Source organism: Fusarium subglutinans (genome assembly GCF_013396075.1).
Source record: "Fusarium subglutinans strain NRRL 66333 chromosome Unknown NRRL66333_c0000259, whole genome shotgun sequence".
Classification (NCBI taxonomy): domain Eukaryota; kingdom Fungi; phylum Ascomycota; class Sordariomycetes; order Hypocreales; family Nectriaceae; genus Fusarium; species Fusarium subglutinans.
Genome location: NW_023502322.1, coordinates 25,567 through 48,154, shown reverse-complemented (window position 1 = coordinate 48,154; position 22,588 = coordinate 25,567). Strand labels below are relative to the sequence as shown.

The 22,588-nt window shown below is 49.0% G+C and overlaps 8 protein-coding genes across 8 annotated transcripts; 4 read left to right on the top strand and 4 right to left on the bottom strand.

The window, feature by feature from the left end:
• Positions 1–716: 716 nt before the first annotated feature.
• Positions 717–5,279, bottom strand: FSUBG_12277 (uncharacterized protein; the record flags this gene model as incomplete). Its single annotated transcript, XM_036677049.1, has 3 exons — positions 717–2,525; positions 2,588–3,579; positions 3,629–5,279. 3 exons carry the CDS (start codon positions 5,277–5,279, stop codon positions 717–719), a joined length of 4,452 nt encoding a protein of 1,483 aa, XP_036532257.1.
• A 1,058-nt stretch (positions 5,280–6,337) lies between these two features.
• On the top strand, positions 6,338–7,541 carry FSUBG_12276 (beta-lactamase transpeptidase; the record flags this gene model as incomplete). The annotated part of the gene is made up of 2 exons (XM_036677048.1): positions 6,338–6,559; positions 7,134–7,541. The coding sequence occupies 2 exons, from the start codon at positions 6,338–6,340 to the stop codon at positions 7,539–7,541; spliced, it is 630 nt and encodes a 209-aa protein (XP_036532256.1).
• Positions 7,542–8,036: 495 nt separating this feature from the next.
• Positions 8,037–11,315, top strand: FSUBG_12275 (ankyrin repeat-containing protein; the record flags this gene model as incomplete). The annotated part of the gene is made up of 4 exons (XM_036677047.1): positions 8,037–8,732; positions 8,791–9,080; positions 9,158–9,979; positions 10,100–11,315. 4 exons carry the CDS (start codon positions 8,037–8,039, stop codon positions 11,313–11,315), a joined length of 3,024 nt encoding a protein of 1,007 aa, XP_036532255.1.
• Positions 11,316–12,088: 773 nt separating this feature from the next.
• Positions 12,089–13,952, bottom strand: FSUBG_12274 (HXT3-low-affinity hexose facilitator; the record flags this gene model as incomplete). Its single annotated transcript, XM_036677046.1, has 7 exons — positions 12,089–12,326; positions 12,381–12,417; positions 12,528–12,932; positions 12,979–13,166; positions 13,233–13,641; positions 13,691–13,748; positions 13,812–13,952. 7 exons carry the CDS (start codon positions 13,950–13,952, stop codon positions 12,089–12,091), a joined length of 1,476 nt encoding a protein of 491 aa, XP_036532254.1.
• A 404-nt stretch (positions 13,953–14,356) lies between these two features.
• FSUBG_12273 (uncharacterized protein) lies at positions 14,357–15,890 on the top strand (the record flags this gene model as incomplete). The annotated part of the gene is made up of 2 exons (XM_036677045.1): positions 14,357–15,694; positions 15,741–15,890. 2 exons carry the CDS (start codon positions 14,357–14,359, stop codon positions 15,888–15,890), a joined length of 1,488 nt encoding a protein of 495 aa, XP_036532253.1.
• A 1,925-nt stretch (positions 15,891–17,815) lies between these two features.
• On the top strand, positions 17,816–18,670 carry FSUBG_12272 (uncharacterized protein; the record flags this gene model as incomplete). The annotated part of the gene is made up of 1 exon (XM_036677044.1): positions 17,816–18,670. The coding sequence occupies one exon, from the start codon at positions 17,816–17,818 to the stop codon at positions 18,668–18,670; it is 855 nt and encodes a 284-aa protein (XP_036532252.1).
• Positions 18,671–18,770: 100 nt separating this feature from the next.
• Positions 18,771–20,415, bottom strand: FSUBG_12271 (beta-lactamase transpeptidase; the record flags this gene model as incomplete). The annotated part of the gene is made up of 2 exons (XM_036677043.1): positions 18,771–20,319; positions 20,378–20,415. The coding sequence occupies 2 exons, from the start codon at positions 20,413–20,415 to the stop codon at positions 18,771–18,773; spliced, it is 1,587 nt and encodes a 528-aa protein (XP_036532251.1).
• A 245-nt stretch (positions 20,416–20,660) lies between these two features.
• FSUBG_12270 (uncharacterized protein) lies at positions 20,661–21,777 on the bottom strand (the record flags this gene model as incomplete). Its single annotated transcript, XM_036677042.1, has 3 exons — positions 20,661–20,759; positions 20,908–21,328; positions 21,386–21,777. 3 exons carry the CDS (start codon positions 21,775–21,777, stop codon positions 20,661–20,663), a joined length of 912 nt encoding a protein of 303 aa, XP_036532250.1.
• Between the last annotated feature and the right edge of the window lie 811 nt (positions 21,778–22,588).

Below are 22,588 nucleotides of genomic sequence, written 5' to 3'. Positions count from 1 at the left end.
TGCCGTGACCAGCGAGGCAAAGAATATCGTCGCTGATAGGCTCTGTTCTATCCCGATTCGACTAAAATTGCCCGAAATGGCCATAAATCTTATCGGTCGGGTTAAAATTTCCCAAAACGGACCTAATTCAGAACAATCTGATTGGCTGCAACTCAGTCAACCGGAGTCGTGGGCACGTTCATCAGCCATCAATCCTCCTCACCTCTTGCCGACGATACCCAGCTACAACCCAGCATAGTGGTCCAGCTTATAGCGAGCGCTAGTTTTATGCAGCTTTGGCAAATGGTATCGATTAAATCGCGGAAAGTGACGGCTACCATCCCTGTTCCCCCATCCTACATCGACTACTGTAAGGCCGGTATCGATGCATCTCTGAACGCGGGGATGATAGGCGGCACTTGGTATCTATGATCCAAGAGTGGGGACCGAACAAATGCTTATACGATATCGTAGAAGACAGTATCGTTCCTGTGAGGTTATGTTGTAGCAAAAGTGGGTTGTCTCGCGATGGATGGAGTCGTTGACCGAAAACCGCTGTGAATCTGAGTTGATGCTAAGCACCAGTGCCAGTTGCATCTGAATCTCTTCATGATACTAGTATGAAAATACATGGGAAAAGCAGCTCATAGCTGTAAAACAAACATGATTTATTATGGATATTCTCGTTCTCAAACACTCTTGTATCATTCAGCATCCTAATATCATTGAAACAATACTTAGAATCCATCACCGGCCCAAATCCTATCCCAAGCATTCTTCACAACCTCAGTCTCTACCTTCTTGAAGAAATCATCCACAGCAACATCCTTCTGCCCCTCAATCCTCATAACACCATTCTTCACACCCCGCCAGCCCTCGACAGGAAGCTTCAGTTTATCCTGACCAAGCCCATAGAAGTACCTACCTTTAAACTTCTTCTCGTCACGCTGGATAGCGTCATATTCAGCCTGGCATTCCTCGCAGATCATGCCTGAAGCGAAAGTTATATATCGGTATGCTGACCGACCAGCCCACCATTTGAACTTCCGCGCTGGGTTGCAGAAGCCACCGCATGTGTAGTACCCGTCTTCTGGGTCGACCAGATCTCCCTCGTCTGTAGGCGGCTCATTGGCGTCCTCCTCGTCATCACTAGAGTCAACATCGACGTCAGACTGCTCAGCATCACTATCCTTTTCAACTGTCGTCTTTTCCTGGTATTTGACTTCTTCCGCGTCTTCGGATTTGTCAGTATTTCCTAATCTCGAAAACACAGCTGACGCAACAATACGGGCATGTCTATGAAGCTCCGCATCATCTCTCAGCGCCTTGCTCATCAGGGATAACGACTGTGCCAGCATCCACAGATAAGGTGCATCGTTCCAGCCAACCGAATCGTTAAGACCCGCGAAGCAGTCATGCAACAGAGACTGAATGGTTTGCTGGAACTTTTCGAGAGGGCCCATGACGAGATATATATACGCCAACCCAACGCGATGGAAACTGGTCCAGGATGCAGATGTTCTGGGAACATCGGACGCAAACGGGCGCTGCATAAGGCCAGCGAGCGCGGTTAGCCGTTCTGCTTTGTATACCGGATCGCGAGACTTACGGAACAGCTCGAGCTGAACGTTTGTCATGCAATCAACGGCCCGAAGCATCATCAGCAGTGCAGTTCCACCAAGGATCGGGAACCTGAGGCCTGTTGCGCGTGTGTCGAATACCTGGTCTAGTAGTTTGAGTGCCTTTTCGGGCTCTCGACATACCTCGAAATATATCACCGCGAGGTCAAGGCGGAGAGGAAGAGCGGCGTCGAGATTATCCAGAAAATCGATGGCCTCTTGGTAGAACTTGACGATAAAGTCTTGCTCGCCTGTTTCTGAAGCAATGTCACAAAAGAAAGCATGTCTTTCTTCACCGTCCTCTGCATAATCTGATGCGATCCATGTGATCCTCTCCACGAGACTCCACTCCTTCAGCATCTGTATATACTGAGCCTTATCCTTCTTCTGCACGACCTTAAGCTCGTCTACCAGATCTTGACCTGGAGTTATTCCATCAGGATCACTATGTTTAGCCTTGGAGAACGATTCAAGAGCAGCGTCGTATTGACGAAGTTTGCGTTGGGCTCTGGCAAGCGTCGTGTAGACCTTGCGCTTCAACGCAGGAGGAACATCGCCCGCGGATAAACTGTCGACTGCAGTCTGTGCCACTTCACGGGCTTCCTCTTTCTTCTTCTGTTCAGTGAGAAGGCCGGACATGACGCATGAAGCTCTGTAGAACTCTTCTTCACCGGGCTTACAGAGATCAAGAGCAGTGCGGCATGTTTTCTCAGCTGGACCTAGAAGCTCATACTCATCGAGCACTTCTGCAACCGCCCGATATGCTGAAGCGTCAGGCTTGATCTCATCGCTGAATAGATTCAAGATTCCGAGGCTTGCTGCAGTTTCATCGAACTCCGCACTATCTTTACTAAAGGCGTCTTCGCCCTCGAAGCGGTCGGGGAAATTGATGACTGCTTGATCCACCAGCAGCTTTGTTATTTCCGACTAGAGATGCGCAAGAAATTAGTCTTTCTGGTGCAGCGATGATTACTTGGAGAGACCCTTACCACCTGCAAAACACCGTGAAGGTGCTGCCACGAATCAAAAGCGTCTTTCGAGTTCTGCGCCATGTACAGCCGACGCAGATAACCCTTTGCGATATCCACGCGACACATTGCCGGATCAGGCCCAACACGTTGCCACCACTCAACAGCAAATTCACTCAGTCGTTCCTTTACCTCCAGCTTCTCAAGGAGCCCTGCCCACTCAGCAACCTTGACATTGGTCACAGCTCCACCACCACGTTTTCCATACAGAATACCACTCTTGGCCATCATCTCAGCCAACCCTGTCTTGTCAGCCATGGTCTCCGCGAAAGCTTCCAGCACTTCAGCCTGCTCTTCCGACGTGTGCTGGTCCATGTTGAGAGATGTGAAATGCGAGATGAACCATAGAGCTGCGTACTTGAGGAGTCCTTCGCATACAGCTTCACGAGGCTGTTTTAGTAGGTCTGCGCTAGTAACGAGCATCTTGCGATTCGCTTTTGAAGAACCCCATCTAAAGTCTGATGCGCCGTTAGTACTATTCGTGAAGTAATGCCTCATAGAGCGCTCCTTGAAAGTGACTGGCAGAGGCCCATCGTCATAGATACTGTCATGTTTATCGTCATCATCCTGCTTCAGGTCTTGAACTGCTGTGGCTTTACTGGCCTGAAGTCTTGCTAGGACTTCTGTGTCATAGCCAGGACCACCGATCCTCAGGAACTTATCGAATAACTCACGTATCTCTTCAATGTCGAATTCGCCGTCTTGTGCGAGATACTTGACCAAGGACTGGACCTCGGCCAGAGTCAAGAGCCTTTTGGCGAAGGCGACCCAATGGAGCAACGCCGCAGCAACCTCCTGGTGTTTGAAAGGCATGCGACGCTGACATTCTGCGAGTAGGATCTCATAGATTCCGTGAAGTGTCTTGGGTTTATCTTGACTCAGAGCACGGAGAACAGCTCCCTCGCGACCTAGATCGTCAAGGCGGCCTAGAAGGTGCTGGGCGTAGAGCATATCTGTTATAGTGTAAGCTACTTCTCAAGATGGGTGTGGAGAGATACTGACTAGGTGAAGCCTCCTCGATGTTGTCAGCGATTCTTTGCTGCACATAACGACTAAACCGTCTCAGATTATTGAGAGAGTTGATCTCGCTCCAGATCAAAGCCCTTAGATCCTGCGTCTGCTTCTTCTTGGTCGCTTCAATGCGAGTCACCTTGGTACCCTCTGGGAGATCATCCAACTTCTCAGGCCTCGAAGTAACAACCAGAGATATCTTCAATCCTTTCTCGTTAAAGTAGTCTGTGAGGAATAACTTGAAATTTGCCCAATCACGAAGCTCATCAAGTCCATCCAGCACAATGAAAAGGTTGAACTTGGAGTCGGGCGCAAAAACAGCATTGAGAAGGTGTTCAACAAGGTTCTGCCAGAGCTTTGTGTCCATGTCAATGTCGTCTCGAGCTATCTGGGCGTTCAGCTTCTCACAAGCAGCATAGTTTGTTTCCGCGATGCGATTGATGACCGTGATGACACCGCAGAGAAAGAAAGCAAATGCGTCTTCTTGTTCACGGAAGTAAAAGTGTGCCACGCAAGTATGGCCTGTCTCATCTTCGCTAGCTCTTTGGGCAAGCTTGTCGTGGAGCGCGGCCGCCATGTGGCTCTTACCCGTACCGGGCTCTGATGCCACTGCGAGGATGGGCCGTGATCCATCTGGGAGCTTTAACCATTCCTCCCATTCAGGCTCGGTAAAGATCCAGTTGCATGAGTCCGGGAGAAGAGTTTCCTTGAGGGCGTGATACTCGTGGTCGTCGTTAAAGACTATAGGCATGGCGTTACGGATACTGTTGGAAGAAGTTGGTTTATTCGCTTGCGGCTTCTCCATGGTCTTTTCCTTGGTCTGACCACCAAAGAGCTTGAGGATCTTGGCTATGTCACCGCGAATATTCTCTGTGTTTTCGTGAATAGTGTCGATGGTATGACCGACTCTCTCAAGTATCTCGGCGTGTGACTTCTGGTTCTCATCAAGCTGTGATGCCATGGCAAGAGTCTCTTCTGTGTTGCTGAGGATGGCAAATTCGGTGGCTTGCTGTAAATGATCCAAGTTCTTGTTCATATTCGCTCTCGCGCCACCAAGCTCTCCGTCGTCACCTTTGAACAGATTCGAGATCCATTTCTTGAAGCGACCTAGTTCAATGTATTTATGCGCAAAACCGCACATAGTGAGAAGCGAGGTGAAGACCTCCATCAAGCAATTCTGATAAGCCTTGTCTTGCGGTAATCTCTTCTCCAAGATAGTAATCCGACCAAGAAAGCTGTTCATGTCTTCAAAAAAGACAATCACGATATCGTAGTCGGCTGAAACAGACCGACAAGCCTGAAGCATGTAGGTCAAGGCTGTTCCAATAGCAGCGGCCGGTGGAAAAGCCGGTGCTGCGGCGGCGATGATTTGGTTGGCGCCTTGTTCGACGAGATCCAAATTGGAAGAGAACAAGGTCCTCAATCGATCGACCTTTCCCTTGTCGTGCCTGAACTTATGAAAGTTGTTCATCTGATCAGTTCCATAGTCAAGCATAGACTGAACATTGTCGAATTTGCGCTGGAGACCGAAACCGACGATGCTCTCATAACTCTTGAGAGCTTCCTTCCATAGATCGGCGACATCCCGGTCGTCATTCTTGAGCTGCTTCTCCAGCTCCACGCGTGCCTTTTTTGCTACCATAGTGGAAGAGGTGATGGCGATTGGCGCTACGATGAAGAGGGGTGCGATCGGAAGGAGAGAATGCAGTTGATAAAACCGTGTCTCAGCGAGCGTAATAAGTACGAGTGGTTGTCTGTCCGTCTTGCAAGGATTGATGCTCTTGTGCCTCATTTGCAACTAAGAACTGAACGACTATTGGTCCAACGCTGGACCAGCTGAATATACCGTCCCATGCAGTCAGCAATTAACAGTCCATAATAAGGCTTAGCTTATTCGTGAGACAAGCTTGAAAATTAACGCTTTTTGCGGTAACCTCGCCGAGCAGTTACATTCGCAGTCGTTATATCGCCAATTAAGGCGATATTTCTTGGTGATTAGGCCCTTGGCTGCATCGAAAGGTATTTTGTTCCAGCTTACAAGTCCACGTTGCGTCATCATCAGCTTACTCACAGCAGTGCAGCCAAGTACAGGCACGATGCCTGGTGCTTAATTTCTCGATCTGCGAGTTTTGGTCATCGGGTGCTAAGTTGCAACCAATAGCGAGGCTCACCTCGTATCAAAATCACAAGGTATAGAAGATAATTACTGTAGCCAGCATATCTGGATTATGTTAATGTCTTGGTAAAACGATCCAGATTGATAGATCTGGATAATTATGTAAAAGCTACTCTTATTATCTGGCGGGTTAAAGCGCCATTAAAATCCGCATTGTCGTTACTCGACTCCTGTCATCCAGGCTATCTTAGGCGGCAGTTTCGAGTAATTTTCAGCATGCACAAATTCCTTATCCAGCGATACGAGGAGACTTAATTGTTGTCTCTGTTCCATTTCGGAGATTGGAAATGAAGTTGGCGGTAAATGCCGGGGTTCACACGTGTCATAGATCTTTGTGGCGGAAGAGGACAAACAACTAAGAGCGAACAACGAGCAAACAATTTCCCCTCATCCCAACATAAAAGCAGCTTTAAATTATGGCCAATTTCCACTTCAATGCGTTTGTTCAAGCCGTACCTGCTTCTTTCAAGCATCAATTGCTCTTGTGCTCTATCGAGACGTCGATGGCCACTTAAGCCCTCACTATGTCGAACCATCCTAATCCTATTATGCACGACCTTGTCACTGCCCTGGAGCCTCAGATGTGCCATACTTGTCAGGTCAGTGGCGTAACTGGTCTCTCGTTGTCCGTTCTTTCGGGCGGAAAAGAAGCATACGCAAAACACTTTGGCTTCAGGGACCCTGAGGCAAAGGAAGCGCCAGATGGCGATACAACTTACTTCATTGGCTCAGTTACCAAAGGAATGGTAATATCATTGGTAGGCATGTTGGTTGCGGGAGGGAAGCTCGTGTAGTCGACTCACGTCGCCTCAATACTGCCCGAGCTCCAAGATGCCTCTACACATGAAGTTCCAATCCCTACCATATCCCACGAAACCCTCATGGGAGCTCGTGGGGCCGCTAGAAGCTGTGCCAATGACCTGGCCAAATATTATAGCAGCTTTGTGCACGCAGTCAATCATCAATTCAACAACAAGACGACCTTAACTCCAGACTAGCCATTCAGGCAGCTTACCACAATTCTCCGACCTCACAACCAGCTTGATCTCCTCTCTTTGCACAACAGTCTTATGCACTGGTCTGGGGGCGCGCAAAGCTCCCCTGTCCTCTAGGCACTCTCAGTTACAAATATCTGGTTATTACCTCCACGCCTGTAATTGGCCAAGGAGCTCGAGGTCAGTTCGCTCTGTATCATGGAAGAAGCTTTCAGGGAGTCAACACGGCCGTTTACGTGATGCCAGACACCGAGACGGCTATCTAAGTTCTGTCTGCTGATCTAAGCTCTCAGCCACAAGCCTCAAGTGCAAATAACACATCTAGCTCACAACTGAGACATTATGCCATACCGAGACAGCTACCATTGCAACTCAGCACTCGTCAGGTCTGGGCGATGCATGCGATTGGATTCCTCAAATGATTGTCCACAAACTGTCAGGCAGGGCCAAGAGCATCGACTTTCTGAAGTTTCTGAATCTTACTACTGTCGCTGCGAAGGCGGCCCCAGATCCGGCGGTGAAAATGGAAGATGAGCTTCAAATGAGACGGGAAAGAGGCACTGGACATTCGAACCTCGAGGCATATACGGGCCGATACTGGAATTCTCTTCGAAATTCCCGCATTAATGTCAGCGTCCGCAATGACCCTCTCTACGTCAATTTTCAAGGTATCGTGAACGAGACTTATGAGCTGAGGCACTATCATCACAATTCGTGGACATGGAATGTGTGAACAATGAGACGACGAAGCAAGGAAGATACCCAACAGCACCCTGGATTTCGTACATAATCGAATTCGATTGGGGGGATAATCAAGAGGTTCGGGCGTTGCTCTGGATGTATGACAAGGAATACACAAACCAGGGGTCTTCAGGTTACAGGAAGGGTCACGCCGAGGGTGAAGCCGGTGAACTTACGGTGGAAAATTCATTGGTGAAATAACGTCTTCATGTACAACCATAGTGATACTTACAAAGGTTTCAAAAGATCACGGGGCTGGGATTATAGTAAGCCATATTGATGCCCAATGTGTTACAGCCCCCGCGTCTGTGTCATCTGTTGTACTTACGAGGCCTCGTAACGAATGAAGAGGATGAGGTATCATTCCATATGTCAGGGAGTTTTGAGCATCATCAAGACAGTCCTTCCTGTGACATTTGGATACAGTATCTCCATCAGTTCACCAACAACGTATCTTGATGTGGTATTCTGACTATTCACCGCCACAATGCCTCGATTGACCGCCAAGCTCTTGCACCGCCGGAAACGACCTACCCCGGAAGATAAGGACGCTGCATCTGGAATCTCTGAGGCTAGATACGATCTGATCGTAGAAAGCAAGAACCCTACGACCAGTCAGGCACAGGTTTCAGCAGTTGCAAACTCGGATTCCCAGGGTGACATAAAGAAAACGAAAACCTTGAACTTCTGGCAAGAAGCATATGAGGAGATTCTAGGGGATGAGGACGAACAAATAAAGAAAATACTGGCCGCATACGATGTCCTCCTGGAGCGCGCTGCGAGGACAGACGGCAGAACAACTAGCGGCAACGCCTCACATCTAATGGACACGCAGAACCGATGCACCGATGTTGGCTTCAGCAGGGATAGTTCGTCAGCCGAAGTAGACATTGCAGAGTCCTCGAGCTCCGAACTTTCCGATTTGGATATCCACCAAATACCATCAACGCGGCGCATGGTGGTGGGAGATGATGCCAAAATGAGGGCCGTGGTGAAAATAAAACTTGAGGAGATGCAGCAAAAGGAATGGGTATTGAAGTGGCATGGCCATGTTTTCAAGGTGCGAGAGGAAGTCACCCGAGTCGTGGGGATAGTGCAGGAACTTTCTGGGTTTGCAAGCCAGACTGCTGTTCTGAACCCTTACTCAGGTCTAGCGTGGGCAGGTATATGTGTTCTCTTACCGGTGAGTTCAATATCATGCCATGTATGCTGGAAAAGTGGCTGACACTTGGTGACTATAGATCATTACTAACGATACGGACGAACGACAAATTGCGATTGATGGAGTTAGCAAGGCAACAGAACTCGTTGCACGATACAGAACCGTGGAGGAAGACTACAGTGATGGTAGGCATGGAAAGCATGAGGACTTTGAGAAGGTCCTTGTAGCCATGTACAGAATGATCACGTTGTTCTGTATCAAGGCTGCCTGCTACTTTGCTAGGCCAACACTGAAGCGCACGCTTAGGGGTATTGTTGTCTTGGACGATTGGAAGTCAACTCTTGCAAGCCTCACTAAAGCAGATGAGGAGTGCCAAGCATTCGTTATTTCACTTGGACTCTCCGCCTCACTCAAAAAGAATGATCAGATCTTGGAAAACTGAGCAGAATCGAGACCAGCAATCAAATCGACAGAATCAAGGCATGGCTTCTCTCTGACGTCGACGTCGATAAGCAGCATCTAGACAAGCAAGACAAACTGGGCTCTGAGTTCAGAAACAGTGGTAGATGGTTTTTGGACTCGTCTGAATTCAAGAAATGGGAAGGCAGCACCTCGTCACACTTATGGATCAGTGGAACCGTTGGTACTGGCAAAACGTCCCTCGTGTCCATTGTGGTAAATTCTCTGCGATCGCTTAGCACAGAGAACCTCGCCTTTTTCTATTACTCGGTCGATACTAGTAAGACATTGCAGACACCGAATACCGTTTCCCGACTTGAACAAATACTTCGTGGCCTTGTGGGACAGCTAGCAATGTCGTCGGATAGAACAAGAGTCACCGAAGAAGTTCAGATTGCTTTTGGGAAGGCGTTGAAACACGGCACTCTGCAGCCTGCGCCCCTGGGCTGGGAAGGGGCCAAGAGCCTCCTTATCGAGATCATCGCCAATCGCCGCAATAGTACCATCATAATCGATGGGATTGATGAGTTCCCTGAGTTCACAAACCTGCTGAAAGAGCTCAAGGCCATACATGACGCAGTCAAGCCAGGACAGCTGCGGCTACTGCTTGCCAGTCAGACAGTGGTGCCGGTTAGTGAATACTTTCCATTCACCATTCTGATGGTTGCTGGTGGAGAGAAAAGCAAGCCAGATGTGGACGCTTTCATTCGGAGGAGAGTAGAGCTCTTCGGAAGCGAACATCCAAGGGCTTTGACTCAAGCGGTAGCGGACGATATGGTGGAGACCCTTTCCGAGAACGCTGAGGGAATGTAAGTACATTTGTGATGTGTCGTCTACTTGAAGCCATTTAGTGATGATCGAGCAGGTTTAAATGGGCTGATCTTTGCCTCAAGCGAGTCTTGTACGATGACGATACGCTCCACATCCAGGACAACTGGGAGTCTGTCAAGCGACAACACTTTCGCGGCCTGCTCGTCGGGCTCGTGGCCAGAATATTTAGCCCTGCACCCTGAGGGCAGTGCATCAAGTGGACCAGTTTCCAAGATTTGCCAGAACTTTCTTCACACTTCCGAGAATGGAATTATCGCTGCCTCACATTCCTCTGTCTGGGATTACGTGAGTCTTAAAATGACGGCGAAAGTGGCAGACTTTATCGAATGCGCAGAAGGAGACGAGGAACAAGAACAAAGATCTGCAAGTATCCTCCAGGAAGCGAAAAAGACAACGGCTTTACTTGCAAACAAACGAATCGCCCAGGACTGTCTCTCGATGATTGTAGATTCTCATGACTCGGCATTCTTAGCTGATGCGCAAATGCAGACGCCACTGTTATGGTATGCATGTCGTAACTGGTATAAACATGTTGATGCGATCACAGAAGATGGAATGGTCTCGGCCGAACTCCAAAATCAGGTCACAGCAATGTTTGACTCTCGATGTATCAAGCATTGGGTTTCGGCCTACGACTCCCACGTTTCCGACTGCACAGCCGCACCAGATCCCTTATACTATGCCACACTCTTGGGCTATACCAGCATTGTCAAGCTTCTCCTAGGGTCTGGAGTAGGTCCTGGGACTGGAGGTCATCTTGGGCAGACCCTGCAGCTGGCTGCCTTTCAAGGCAAGACCGCCATCGTTCGCGAACTGCTCGGGAAAGGGTTCAACATTGACCAGCCAGATGAAGTTTTGGGAACGCCACTTCAGGCGGCGATTGCCGGCGGTCGGCGCGAACTTGTCAATATTCTCTTGGATGATTATAGCGCTAATGTCGACGCGTCTGGCGTGTCCTTCGGTAATGCTCTTCAGATGGCCCTAGCAATGCAAGATCAAGAACTTGTGGCTTCTCTCCGCGCTCATGGCGCTGGGCATAAGGAAACAACTCCTCGCGACAGGATCTGGGATAATGCTTGGCGCACGGCTCGAGGAGCCAGGTTCAATGCTGATGAAACCATCAATGTACTGCGAAATACTTTCTTAATAACTCCTGAGCTACCCGATGGGGTTGATCGGCGACTGAAACTTTTGGCTATTTGTATTCATCATCGCCGAGAAATCATTCGGCACCAAAAACTTGCAGATTACTCGGAGCATGTTTGGCGATCCAAAGAGGAACTGAGAGTCAAGATCGAAAAAGAGGGAACCTAGCAAGAGGTCGTCGCAAGATTCCGTGATGCTGAAGTGGCAACCCTCGGCTTCATTCCGACCACATGCACATGGCTCCTTGTGGCTCATTGCCAGTTGGGCGTTAACAGAAACAACTTGAGTCGCGCCCGCAAGGTCATAAAGCAAGGAGAGACCATTTACAAGATACTTTCCCGACACGAGACGTTTATTCGCACCCTTCCAGAAAACGGCCCAACCCTCGAACTAGAGGAATTTCTCGGGAATCTTTTCGGGCATATCATTTCTTTGGTGTCTGACGTTGCTGAAAACCTATCGGCACTCTCGACAGACGCGCCATACAGCAGAATCGTAAACAAACGTCTTGCCATTAATAAAAGTGACACAATGGCGTTACAGTCAAGTAAAATGCGCGAACTTCAGAATCTCCATAAAGACGCAATGATAGCGGAAGATAATGCAAGGTCAATGGCGACGCTCAACCAAGTAATTTCAGAATACGACGCCCGCACAACTTCCGAGCTGAAGCAGATGAGGAGGGAAATTACAGAGCTCAGGGCAGATATCGGTGACCTAACTCACAAAATGGATTTGCTTCTGAGTCTTCTTAAGTCCTTGCAATCTTAGTAACAGATTTTAGGTATACTTTAAATACATGGCTATTATTGATACTGAAGGAGTAAAGAGTAAGGATTCGTAAATAATAAAAATGCATAGGTTGAATTCCTCCTTTATGTTTATTAAGAACCTATGCAGCCCTTTCCCCGCTATGTCTCAATCTCATGTAATTCATTCCCTCAAACAGCACTGTCATACTTATCCTGACGGACCGTTGGGGTCTTTGCGGCATAGACGGAAACCATCTCATCATGGACAGTCTTCTCACTGACGATGGCAGCTCCCACTTCTGTGTGATCTACACCACCAAACAGTGCATCCATATGCTCCAGCGGCACTCCTTTAGTCTCTGGGATGCAGAACCAAACAAACGCAAAGAGTAGGATGTTGATGGCACCAAACATGTACATAGCATAGCTGTCAAAGAGGTTACTACATTAAGATTTCATAGGTAGACTTCGGGTAACTTACAATCCCTTGGCAGAAAGAAATATGGGAAAGATTTGTTCTACACAATTTATTAGTTATAGGTTTAGTGCCGGTGAAACACGGTATACTTGCGGAGAATAATGCTTGCGATATTCTGGCACTGAGTAGTCATAGCGACGGCCTGCGCACGAATGTTCATAGAGAAGATCTCTGAAGTCCAGATCCACACTGTCGCACCCCAGGAAGGCTTGAAGAAGAATGCAAACAGAAACATCAGGAAGACAGTCGCGATGCCTACACTGGAAGACTTGGATCCATCCTCCAGAGTTGGCGTCTCGGTGACGACGGCTGCGGCTGCGAACATGCAGACTGCCAGGCCCGCAACACCAACGAGGAGGAGAGGTCTTCGGCCCACGAGATCGGTCATCCAGGTGGCATTGAGAGTGAAGAGAATGTTAAACGTTCCAGCCAAGGCGTTGATAAGTTGGATCTGGCTGTTTGAAGTAAAGACCTTTTTGTAAATGATGGTGGAGTATGTCGCGAGGGAGTTGTTTCCGGTAAGTTGTTGGCCAATGTTCATCGTAGCCGCGAGGACTAGCGAAGTTAGGTAATGAGCATGAACAGGTTGAAAAGAACTTACGAATGCGCCTTCTCACAGACTTGTCTGTCCAGAGCAACTTGTATCGGGTCCAAGTGCTGTTTGTTTCTTTCTTCTCAAAGGCAATGGCCTGTCGTATTTCTTTCATTTCTTGGGCAATAAGATCTGGATCATCGCGGATTTGCAAGAGAGTATTGTATGCCTCTTCAAATCTGTCATTTTGGACATACCTGCATCTTGATAAGCATCGCATTCAAAAGAGCATACTGGCTCATTGGGATTTCGCAAAGACGTACCATCTGGGAGTCTCGGGACAGAAGAAAAGCCCCGAAATGATGATGACAGGAAAGAAAATCTGAAGGAACATAACAATCTTCCAGTCCCAGTCTCCGAGCCTCTCGGCATGTTTGGAGCACGCATAATTGATCCAATACGCGACAAAGGATCCTATAGCAAAGTTGAGCTGCCAGAAACTCATGATAGTGCCCCGGAGTTTGGCTGGGGCTATCTCGTTGATGAAGACCGGCCCAGCTGGTAGCATCAGTCCCTGGCCGAAACCGGTGATAGCACGACCAGCGATGTAACCGCCGATAACGGGAGGTGTAAATGTCGAAATAAACGTTGAGATGATGACAAGTACCGTGCCTGCCCACATACTCCATTTGCGACCGAATCGGTCTGAGACCAGAGCAGACAGGAAAACGCCTGGAGAATGTAAGCATCGAACTGATGACATAGAGTGGTGGGGGGTTACCTGTAATGATGCTGCTTACGGCCATGGCGGTATTGACCGACCCGATAGTGGAAGGAGACTGGTCATTGAACAGTTTAGATAAACGAAACATAGATGGTGTTGTTAAGAGAGGAGCTCATACGGGGTTGTTAAAGTAGTTCATGAAATGAACTGATCCCTGCACCGCGTTGAAGGTAGAGGAATCATAACCATTGACAGCCATACAGGTGCAAGGAATGAGGCATGAGAACCAGAGGTTCGCCTTCTTCGAGTTGAAGAGCATGCTGGGCGAGTGGCGTCTGCTTGTTGTGAAGTAGAGTGAGTTGAGAAGAGCAAGGTCGTCGGTTGATTGAGGTTTGGCATTTTATCTATAGATATTCCGGGGACGGGGGATCCACAATCAGGGCCAGGTCTAGACACCATCGGTACGTAGAGTCCGAGTTGGACAAGAAGGGTTTAGCAGCGGCCGCCCTATACCGTTGTACTGACCATGCATCTCAGACCCTGCATCTGCACCGACAAGGTTAAACAGGCCCTCTAGCTGCTATTTCCGACCTAGTTCCTATGCAGATGAATTGTTAGTCAGCTGCTTAAGTAACTTGGCATGTCACAACTGTCTTTCCCCTCTTTTTTTTCCCGTGATCTCCTCTCATCGCAGCTCACGGAGGTCCAATCGAAGGCAGCACTATGAAACTCCCTACAGCGTGCACCAGGTGCAGAAGGCGGCGCAAAAAGTGCTTCCGGACGAAACCTGAAGGCCCCTGTGATGCCTGTGCCAAGAAGCAGCATCATCAGTGCTCGCTCGTCCAGCCACCAGGTACTTCTCCTCAGCCACAGCGTGTCTCGGTCGAGGATCTGAACCCGCAGGCTTCTCTCTCGCATGACCTCATTGAAGAACTTGTGGAGAATTATATTTACTATATACTTGACAGGCCTCATACACTCTTCCATCTGCCCACGTTGCGGGCTGCTGTGAGGGAAGATACGCTGGGAGATGCGCTGCTGTCAGCGATACTGGCGTTTGGCTGTCGCTTCCATGATAAGCCTGAGATAGCATCCCTTGGACCTGCTTTCATGGATAGGTCTAAAACCTTACTGAAGCTTGATATGGAGAACATTTGTCTTGAGAACATTCAGACCTGCGTGCTGCTCGCAAACTTATCATCGTCTTCAAAGAATCCAGAATCTGAGGCTCTGTTTGTTACCCTTGGCATCCGTATGGCCGAGATTCTTGGCTTGGATCGCCCGGATCCGGAGGACTCTGAGGTTCTACGTGAAACAAAATGCAGGGTATGGTGGACGTTGTTCATGGCTGACCGTTGGAGTTCAGTCGGTCGCAACCTCCGTCGTGCGATGCCCGACTTTAATCAGGATACTCCCCTACCAATGGATGAAGACTATTTTCACCACCTGGATGCTGACCAAGGCAGTGGTGAGCCATCGCCTGCGCGCCCCCGTACCCTGGGGCTCTGGGCGTACAACATCATGCTTGCAAAGCAGCTAGGGCCTATTCGAGACTTGAATAAGCAGTGGAATCAGGAGGGCATCTCTGAAGATTACGTGATGCAGCGCGTCGCAGATCTAGCAGAAGGCCTACAGCTCTGGGAAGCGGGTCTTCCCGAGGAGAAGAAGGCGACAGAGGAGAATCTTCATGCACACAGTGCAAAGAGTCTTGGGGGACCGTTCCTCGCCATACATACAGGCTACCACCAGCATTTCGTGCTGCTGCTGTTCAGGTTTCTGGACCTCAATCGGGTGCAGACACCCAAGACGGTCGAGTACGCCGAGCTCTGCAAGTATCACGCCAGATCGATTAGTCAACTCGTCAAACTGTCGCGTCAAGTTCCGAACTGCGCGATGGTTTTCGGAGGAGTGGGCTACATGACTGTTGCCTCTTCAGCGGTACTCCTGCACACGCTCATTTTCGGGCAGCAGGATGACACGGCTGATATCCGAGCCAAGCTGGAGTCCAACTATGAGACGATCTATGCGCTTCAGAAGTACTGGCCTTCGATTCAGAACTCGGTTAGTACGAAGACTTGTGTTGGTGGTTAAATTCTGACGATTCCAGGTAAAACGTCTCGAGTTGTTCCAAAAGACTTGCACGAGGCCCGCTGCAATGCAAACCTACAAGTTCGACAAGTGGATGGTGAGATTTCTGGTGGAACACCATCTACCGCTGGATGAGCCTGAAGGGGATCTATCGCCTGGTGCGGTATAACATGGCATTTGGATTCGAAAGTATATATTTGCATTGATAACGGCGTACACGGTGCTGGGTTGCTGGAATCTTTTGTATACATATTCGTCGTGTCGTTTCGAATGATCGGTCGTGCTGGAAGTTCACGGAGAGGTGAGACGCGAGACGCGAGATGGTGGGACGTCTGAGCATGATATAAAGCGATAAAGGGGTCATATTTATCTTTTCGGGCCGTATCACAAAGTCCCACTGATAGTAAACAATAGGAACCAAACTGAATTCTTTGATCCATACGCTAACCTACGTATCGTGAATTGCCCACCCTAGAGCAACTAGTTTCTCTTGTCGACATCCCCTAACTCCCAGCTAATTCCGGGGGTTGTATGCTAACTATTCCGTAAGGGTTGCCCTGTGTGCGGGGTCGACGTCGGGATTTGGCTGTATAACCCGACGGCTGACAAGTGTCGGGAATCGCTCCAAGACCGCCGTAGCAAACTCACCGTCGGGATTTAGCTCGTTCGACCGACAATTAGAGAGCGTCGGGATACGGCCCAAGACCGTCACAAAGCGGGGCGGCTGAAAAACAAAGATCGTCTGGTTTTGAGTCGTGACATGGATCTATTGGTGGGCTTTGATGATGGGCGCAGGGGGCATGATGCCACGGCCAAAGAGTTTAGCACGTGATGCACACTACTTTTCTTCCTTCAGGCAAGGTGCCTGCGAAGCGAAGGTTTCAATAACGCAGCCAAGTGGCGTGAATATCAGCTTGAGGAACTGGAAGAGCTTGTTGCGCCCGTTGCGAACTGTCGAATGCACTTGGCTGGTCCGACATTTGCGGGTGGAGGCGAGGAATGTCACGAATGCGGGGCCCCAGTTGCAATTCTCTAGTCTACCCTACTACGGAGTACGGAGTAGCCTACCACACAATCTCTTCACGTGTGCATAATTAAACAGCACAGTTACACAAGGTGTCTTGACAACTCAGCAAGGAAACCCCCTTGTCATCCCAAGCATCTAGACCTTTTCAGAAGCCCTCAAAAAACGTAAGCAATCAGATAACGAAAAAACGAGTACGGATAATCCCGTTGCATACCGCACTAACTCATGCAGTCGAAAACCTAACCCCTGCCCCGACAATGTCGTATAGCGACTCACTAACCGAAATCGTCTGGCTCCAAAAAGTTCCCACTCTGGCAGCCCTAAGGAACATAAGCCGTCATCCCTGTAACTTGGCAGCTTGTATAGTCAAAGCCACAGTTATGATGAGATTAACTGGGGGATTCACTCCGTATTGTGTAACCTCTTGTCTTAAAATAACCATCTTCTGTCGTTTTTGCGCTCTGGGACTTGCTACTTCGCCCCCCAACTAGCGGTTAATTAGCTTGCAGCCTGAAACTCAGGTTAAAATAGGAAGCTATCTTACATAAATGTTAAATACCTAGCACTCTTCCCTTCTTGTTCATACCAAGACTCTTTGTCTCCCTTTATGGCATTTACTCCAAGATCTACATCTCACACTATAACTCTAGAAGAACCTTTTTCAATTACACTCACCAGACCTCACAGCTGGAGTCATACCCTTCACATACACGCCATCATGAGTCCCTCATGCAGGTCTATCAAACCTCGCTTCACATCACTTTCACCAAGCCCAGCAATTTCAGAAGGGCCGAGAAAGGCCGATAGAGCCTGTGAAAAGTGCACACGGACCAAGAAGAAATGCGATAAATCGTTGCCCGGTTGTTCGCGCTGTAAACGGTATGTAGAAATCTGTCCGACTTTGAGAAGTGCCTGAGTTTATCTAACTGGCCAGGCTCAGGAACAAATGCTGTTATGACTATGTCTATACCCCCTCAGTCACAACTGTCCTAAGACCGGAGAATATCACAAAATCTCCACCGCACATACCAGGGACGCTCAAGCCATTCCTCGATATTTCAAGCTCCATGATTTTGAGCCTGCTTTCTTCACGAAACGCCATTCCGAGTCACTCTGTTCAGCATTACTTGGAGACTATTAATCCCTACCTTACTATAGTCCACCCGGAACTCTTCGCTTTACGGACCAATATTACCGGATCTGACTCTTTTTCAGACCAAGAGCTTCAGGACCCTGCGACTACACTTCTGGTTGTATGCATGCAGCTATTTTCCCAAAACGATGATTCAGCTATCAAGGGTGAAGAAAATACGAACAGGGCCGTCTATCGGTCTGCTAAGCAAATATTGAGTGTCCTGCGAGCCATTGATAGTCCAAGTATCGAGCTTATCCAGTGTTCTATCCTGCTCGCATTCTACGAGTATACGCACGAGGATCTTGGGCGTGCCTACGTCAGTATTGGAGATGCTAACACCATGGCTTTGATTCTACACGTGGGCCCGGGGAAATACCTTGAGGACGAGCGGGAAGCCTTGATCCCCTACGAGGAAGAGGAAAGGCGCTGCGTTTACTGGAGTCTCTTTGTGCTCGATCGGCTAGTCCAGACGGACTATTCTCTTCTTCATATGCCGCACCAGATACCACCTGCCGTTGTAGCTCTTCCCGCGGCCGATAGCCTTCTACCTACGAACCATTTACTCTGGTATGACGAGGGCCAGTCGCCTTACTACATCACTCAGCGATACCCAGCAGATACAGGTTTCTCGGTGCCTGTCGGGCCTTTTCAAAGGAATTGTCAATATGCCATGCTCTATGCAGGAAATTCTTTCCCTCAGTCGGATTCGGGTCCAACGGCCTTTGAGCTGGGAAGTCATACTGCCACCTCGGCCTCGGTGTTGCCTATTAGTATTTTAGACCTATAGGCGCTATCTGATTTCACAAACTTTTATGTTATACGATCATTTTGGTGGTATTATAGTTCGGCGCTTGGAGTCATTATTCCTCTAGGGAAACTCTCTTAAATTACATTGGCTTAATGCCGTTTTGCAAAGCCCAGGAAACTCCGTTTACTGTCCCCAACTCTTCATGACGATGAAAGCTGAGAATGAATTGATCCCATTTGAACCAATCGATGAATTCCCGAATAGCAAACTCCTCACGTGAAGAGGGCAGAAATCCCAGCTTGCCTCCAGCAAAGTGAGTCAGTTGATGGTGTTGTGACGGCACATTATTGACAACCAAGGTCAGGCTTTCACCCGTGCTATGTCTGATATCCAGCGCCATTTTAAGCCCCGTGTTAACATACTTGCCGACATAGTCCTCGAGATTGACATTTAACTGGTGTTCTTCCCTTCTCTCCTGGTTTCGAAAGTACTCAAAGTCTGCCGCCAGACGGGTATATCTCTCATACTCTATCTTCGCTCTCTGCTTAGATACCTCGTCAAAGTCGACCAGCGGCTGGAGGTCAAACATGGCTTGTGCAATAGCTTGCGCAGACCAGTCCGGTCCATCTCCCAAGCCATGAGAGTTACCCAACGCCACGATCGCAGACTTCGTCTCCGGAAACAAGTAGAAAGCTGTCAGGTATCCCGACATATCGCCATTATGATACAAAACAAGCCTTGGTCTTGACGTTTGACCAATTATGTGTTCTCTTTGCGGACCGTTGAGAGAAAGCATTCCTAGCTCTGTCGATGGAATCATGGCGCGAGCGAACCCGAGGCCGTGTGTATTCTCGCCGATAGAAGATGTCGTAATGTAACTCTTGTGTGATACGATTGTCGGTACCTCTTTGAGGACTGAAGGCCCATCGTGAATACCGTCGAGGAGAGCTTTTGCCCACTTCATCATGTCTGATACATTAGACCAGACACTTCCAGCCGGTCCCATAAGAGTGTTATCAGCGGCTGTGTCAACCGGCTTTTGCCTGTGTAGTGAGTAGTCGTCAAGGACGACATGGGGTTCTGCAACATTGTCATCCGGTAACTTAGCTCGGTTTGTGACAGTTCGATGCATTGCAAGGGGTTCCAAGATCCTCTCTCTCAAAAGCTCGTACCACGGCCGACCTGACTGTGTCTCAATGACTGAGCCAGCCACAGCGTACATGTAGTTGTTATAATGAAAGCCACGTCGTAGGTCATGGACCGGAGGAAGATGGCTTACAACCCCAAGCAAATCCTCTTTATCAAGGATGTAGCCACACTCTACCCCTAGCCACGTAAGGTCCATGTGTGCTAGCCCAGTATTATGTGAGAGCACATCTTGCATGGTCGCTCTTTCACCGATAACAGGATCCACGATACTGCGGAACGGGATATAACTCTGCAACGACTTTGTCCACTCCAACTTTCCTTCATCGACAAGGATGCCGCAACAGGCAGCTGTGAAAGCTTTCGTGAGTGAACATAGTAGATAATTCGTCGCAGAATCAACGGGTGCTAGTGACTCCGCGTCACGGAACCCGCGACTTCGAGTGAAGACCACTTCTCCGTGATGAAGAACGCCGATGCTGATGGAAGCTGATCGAGTGTTGTCTTGAATTTGATCAAGGATAGGACATAAAGCCTCAAGTCTAAGGCGGGGTTAGTAACATCATCTGGCTTTGGCTGATGAAGCTATGGGTACCCTACCTAGATCGCACCGCGTCTGAGTCCATGTCCGCGGCCATGGTGTCCTATGGTGATCTGCTGTTGAATTCACAAGGCAGCTGTTGCTACAAGATACGTAAGCAAGTAAATTTGCAATTGAGTTACTATTCTGAAATGTCTGGGTGCTCTCGGCCAGATTCGGTCAAACTTGCGATATACTCTGGGGCTCAGTGCCACGGAATTGAGTCGACGTTGATAGCTCAACTCTATCTCATCTCTCTTTCGACTAAATCCCTATAAGATTTGGTATGTCTCGTGTAAGTTTTTATTCCTTCATCTGTTGCAACCAGGTCTCGCTTCCGTCTTCTACTTCAGAATCTGACCAAACACTTCGCAGTCGTAGCTGATGAATCAAAAGGTCTTGCTAAGAAATAGATAGCTATTTACATTTTAAGCCCCTCCGCCTGCAGGTCAAACGCCATCCCCACCGCTGCGAACGTCCCCACATGCATCGCCTGTATGACATTCTTCATCGGGGTCGCGCAGTCCCCTGCGGCATAGACCCCCCTGACGCTGGTAGCTCCATACGGGGGTGTCACTTTGATATCTCCACTTGGCGCCAGCTCCACGCCCAATTGCTCTGCAAACGGGCCGTTAAGCTTCGTAGGCGGCTTGTGCGCAAGGAACGCCTCCTGAACCGAGCTCCCGTCCGCAAATGTGATAGTAACGCCGCTACCTTCGGGACCAAGAGCGAGAGAAGCGATCTCCCGGTTGTCTATCGTGATGGCAGTATCCTTTTCGCCGAGGAGGTCTGCGATTGCGGTTTGCATGGTAGGGTTGTTTGAAGTGTAGATGACAGCCTTGGAGGTCATCTGCTTGGCACTGCGCGCGAAGGCAATGGCTGCTGCGGGAGTGGTGTTTTCGCCAAGTGCGAGGACTCCAGCAGAGGGCTTTCCGCCTTCTTCGTAACCGTGGCAGAAGAGGCAGTGGTAGCTGGAGGAGTCAGTATCAATGTATCATTCACCATGGTAGATTGGGGAGGAAACGAACATGGATCGGCCCCAGCACTCAGCATATCCCTTGATATCAAGCGGCAGATCAGTGACACCAGTAGCAAGCAAGACTCTCCTGCCAGTGAAAGTAGTCCCATCTACAGCCGTGGCTGCAAAGTCGCCATCACTCGTCTTCTCGACCTTTGCAATTTCGCGATCCTCGAAGGAGATGGTGTTGTACCGCTCCAAGATCTCCTTGCGTGTCGCGGCCCTAAAGGCAGCGGAGTCTTTGTGATCCCATGTGGGTATGGTATGCATATGCACTGAACGCGCGTTGCGGAAGAGAGAGCTGTTGAAGACAATAGCAGTATGAAACTGGCGGGCAAGAGCTAGGGCTGCAGATAGGCCGGCGGGACCTGCACCGATGATGAGGACGTCAACGATAGGCATGTTTGCAAGATTTCTGGCTGTGGATGTTAAGAACTTGGGTATGAGGTTGGTAGCCAGTCGTGAAAGAAAGGCATGAGAAAGAGAAAGAAGAGAGGTCCATGTGGTATATATTCTATTCTGTAAGGATGGATGCTGGAAAATGAGCCGATCTATGATTATAATGTCAGGCGTAGTAACCCGATCTTGGTAAATCTGCTTCTGAACCCTCCCTGGAGGGTTTTCAGAGTGCAGGGTCGGCAATCTTTGTCACACTAAGATCCACGTTATCCCGATTGCGAATAGCATAGAAAGCTAAAAAAGAGATGCAGAGAATAATTAGTGATTAAGAGAAATGTTAGCGTGAGGCTAAGAATACATCTGTACGGCATAAAACCTCCCTTTCCTCGCCAGCAAGACTACTAATTCTCCGGAGGCTTTAGTTCCCCCGGCAGTGAATTCATTAACAAACTCGCCTTGTCCCCTTCCGGGGGCTCGTCTTACCTGTGCATAGATCAACAATGCTTTGGGGGGAGGGTCACGTAGTGGCTCGCCGTACGACTGCTGTAGGATTGCCCCTCGCTTTATGTCGTCTCATCTCTTCCGACTTTTATAGACTCGCGTGACTGCAAAAGTGGCTTAAGCACAATTGGGCATTTATAACACCACCCTCGAAGGTCGAAAAAAAAAGGCTCAGGATATTTTAGATCCATATGCCTTCGAGAGACAGTCCACAGATATCCCCGTACAAGGTCTCGAGGTTGTGGCTCGCAATCGTTCTGGTGATGCCTCAAGCAGACAGCTGTCTATTCAAAAATTCATTGCGATCAGGCTA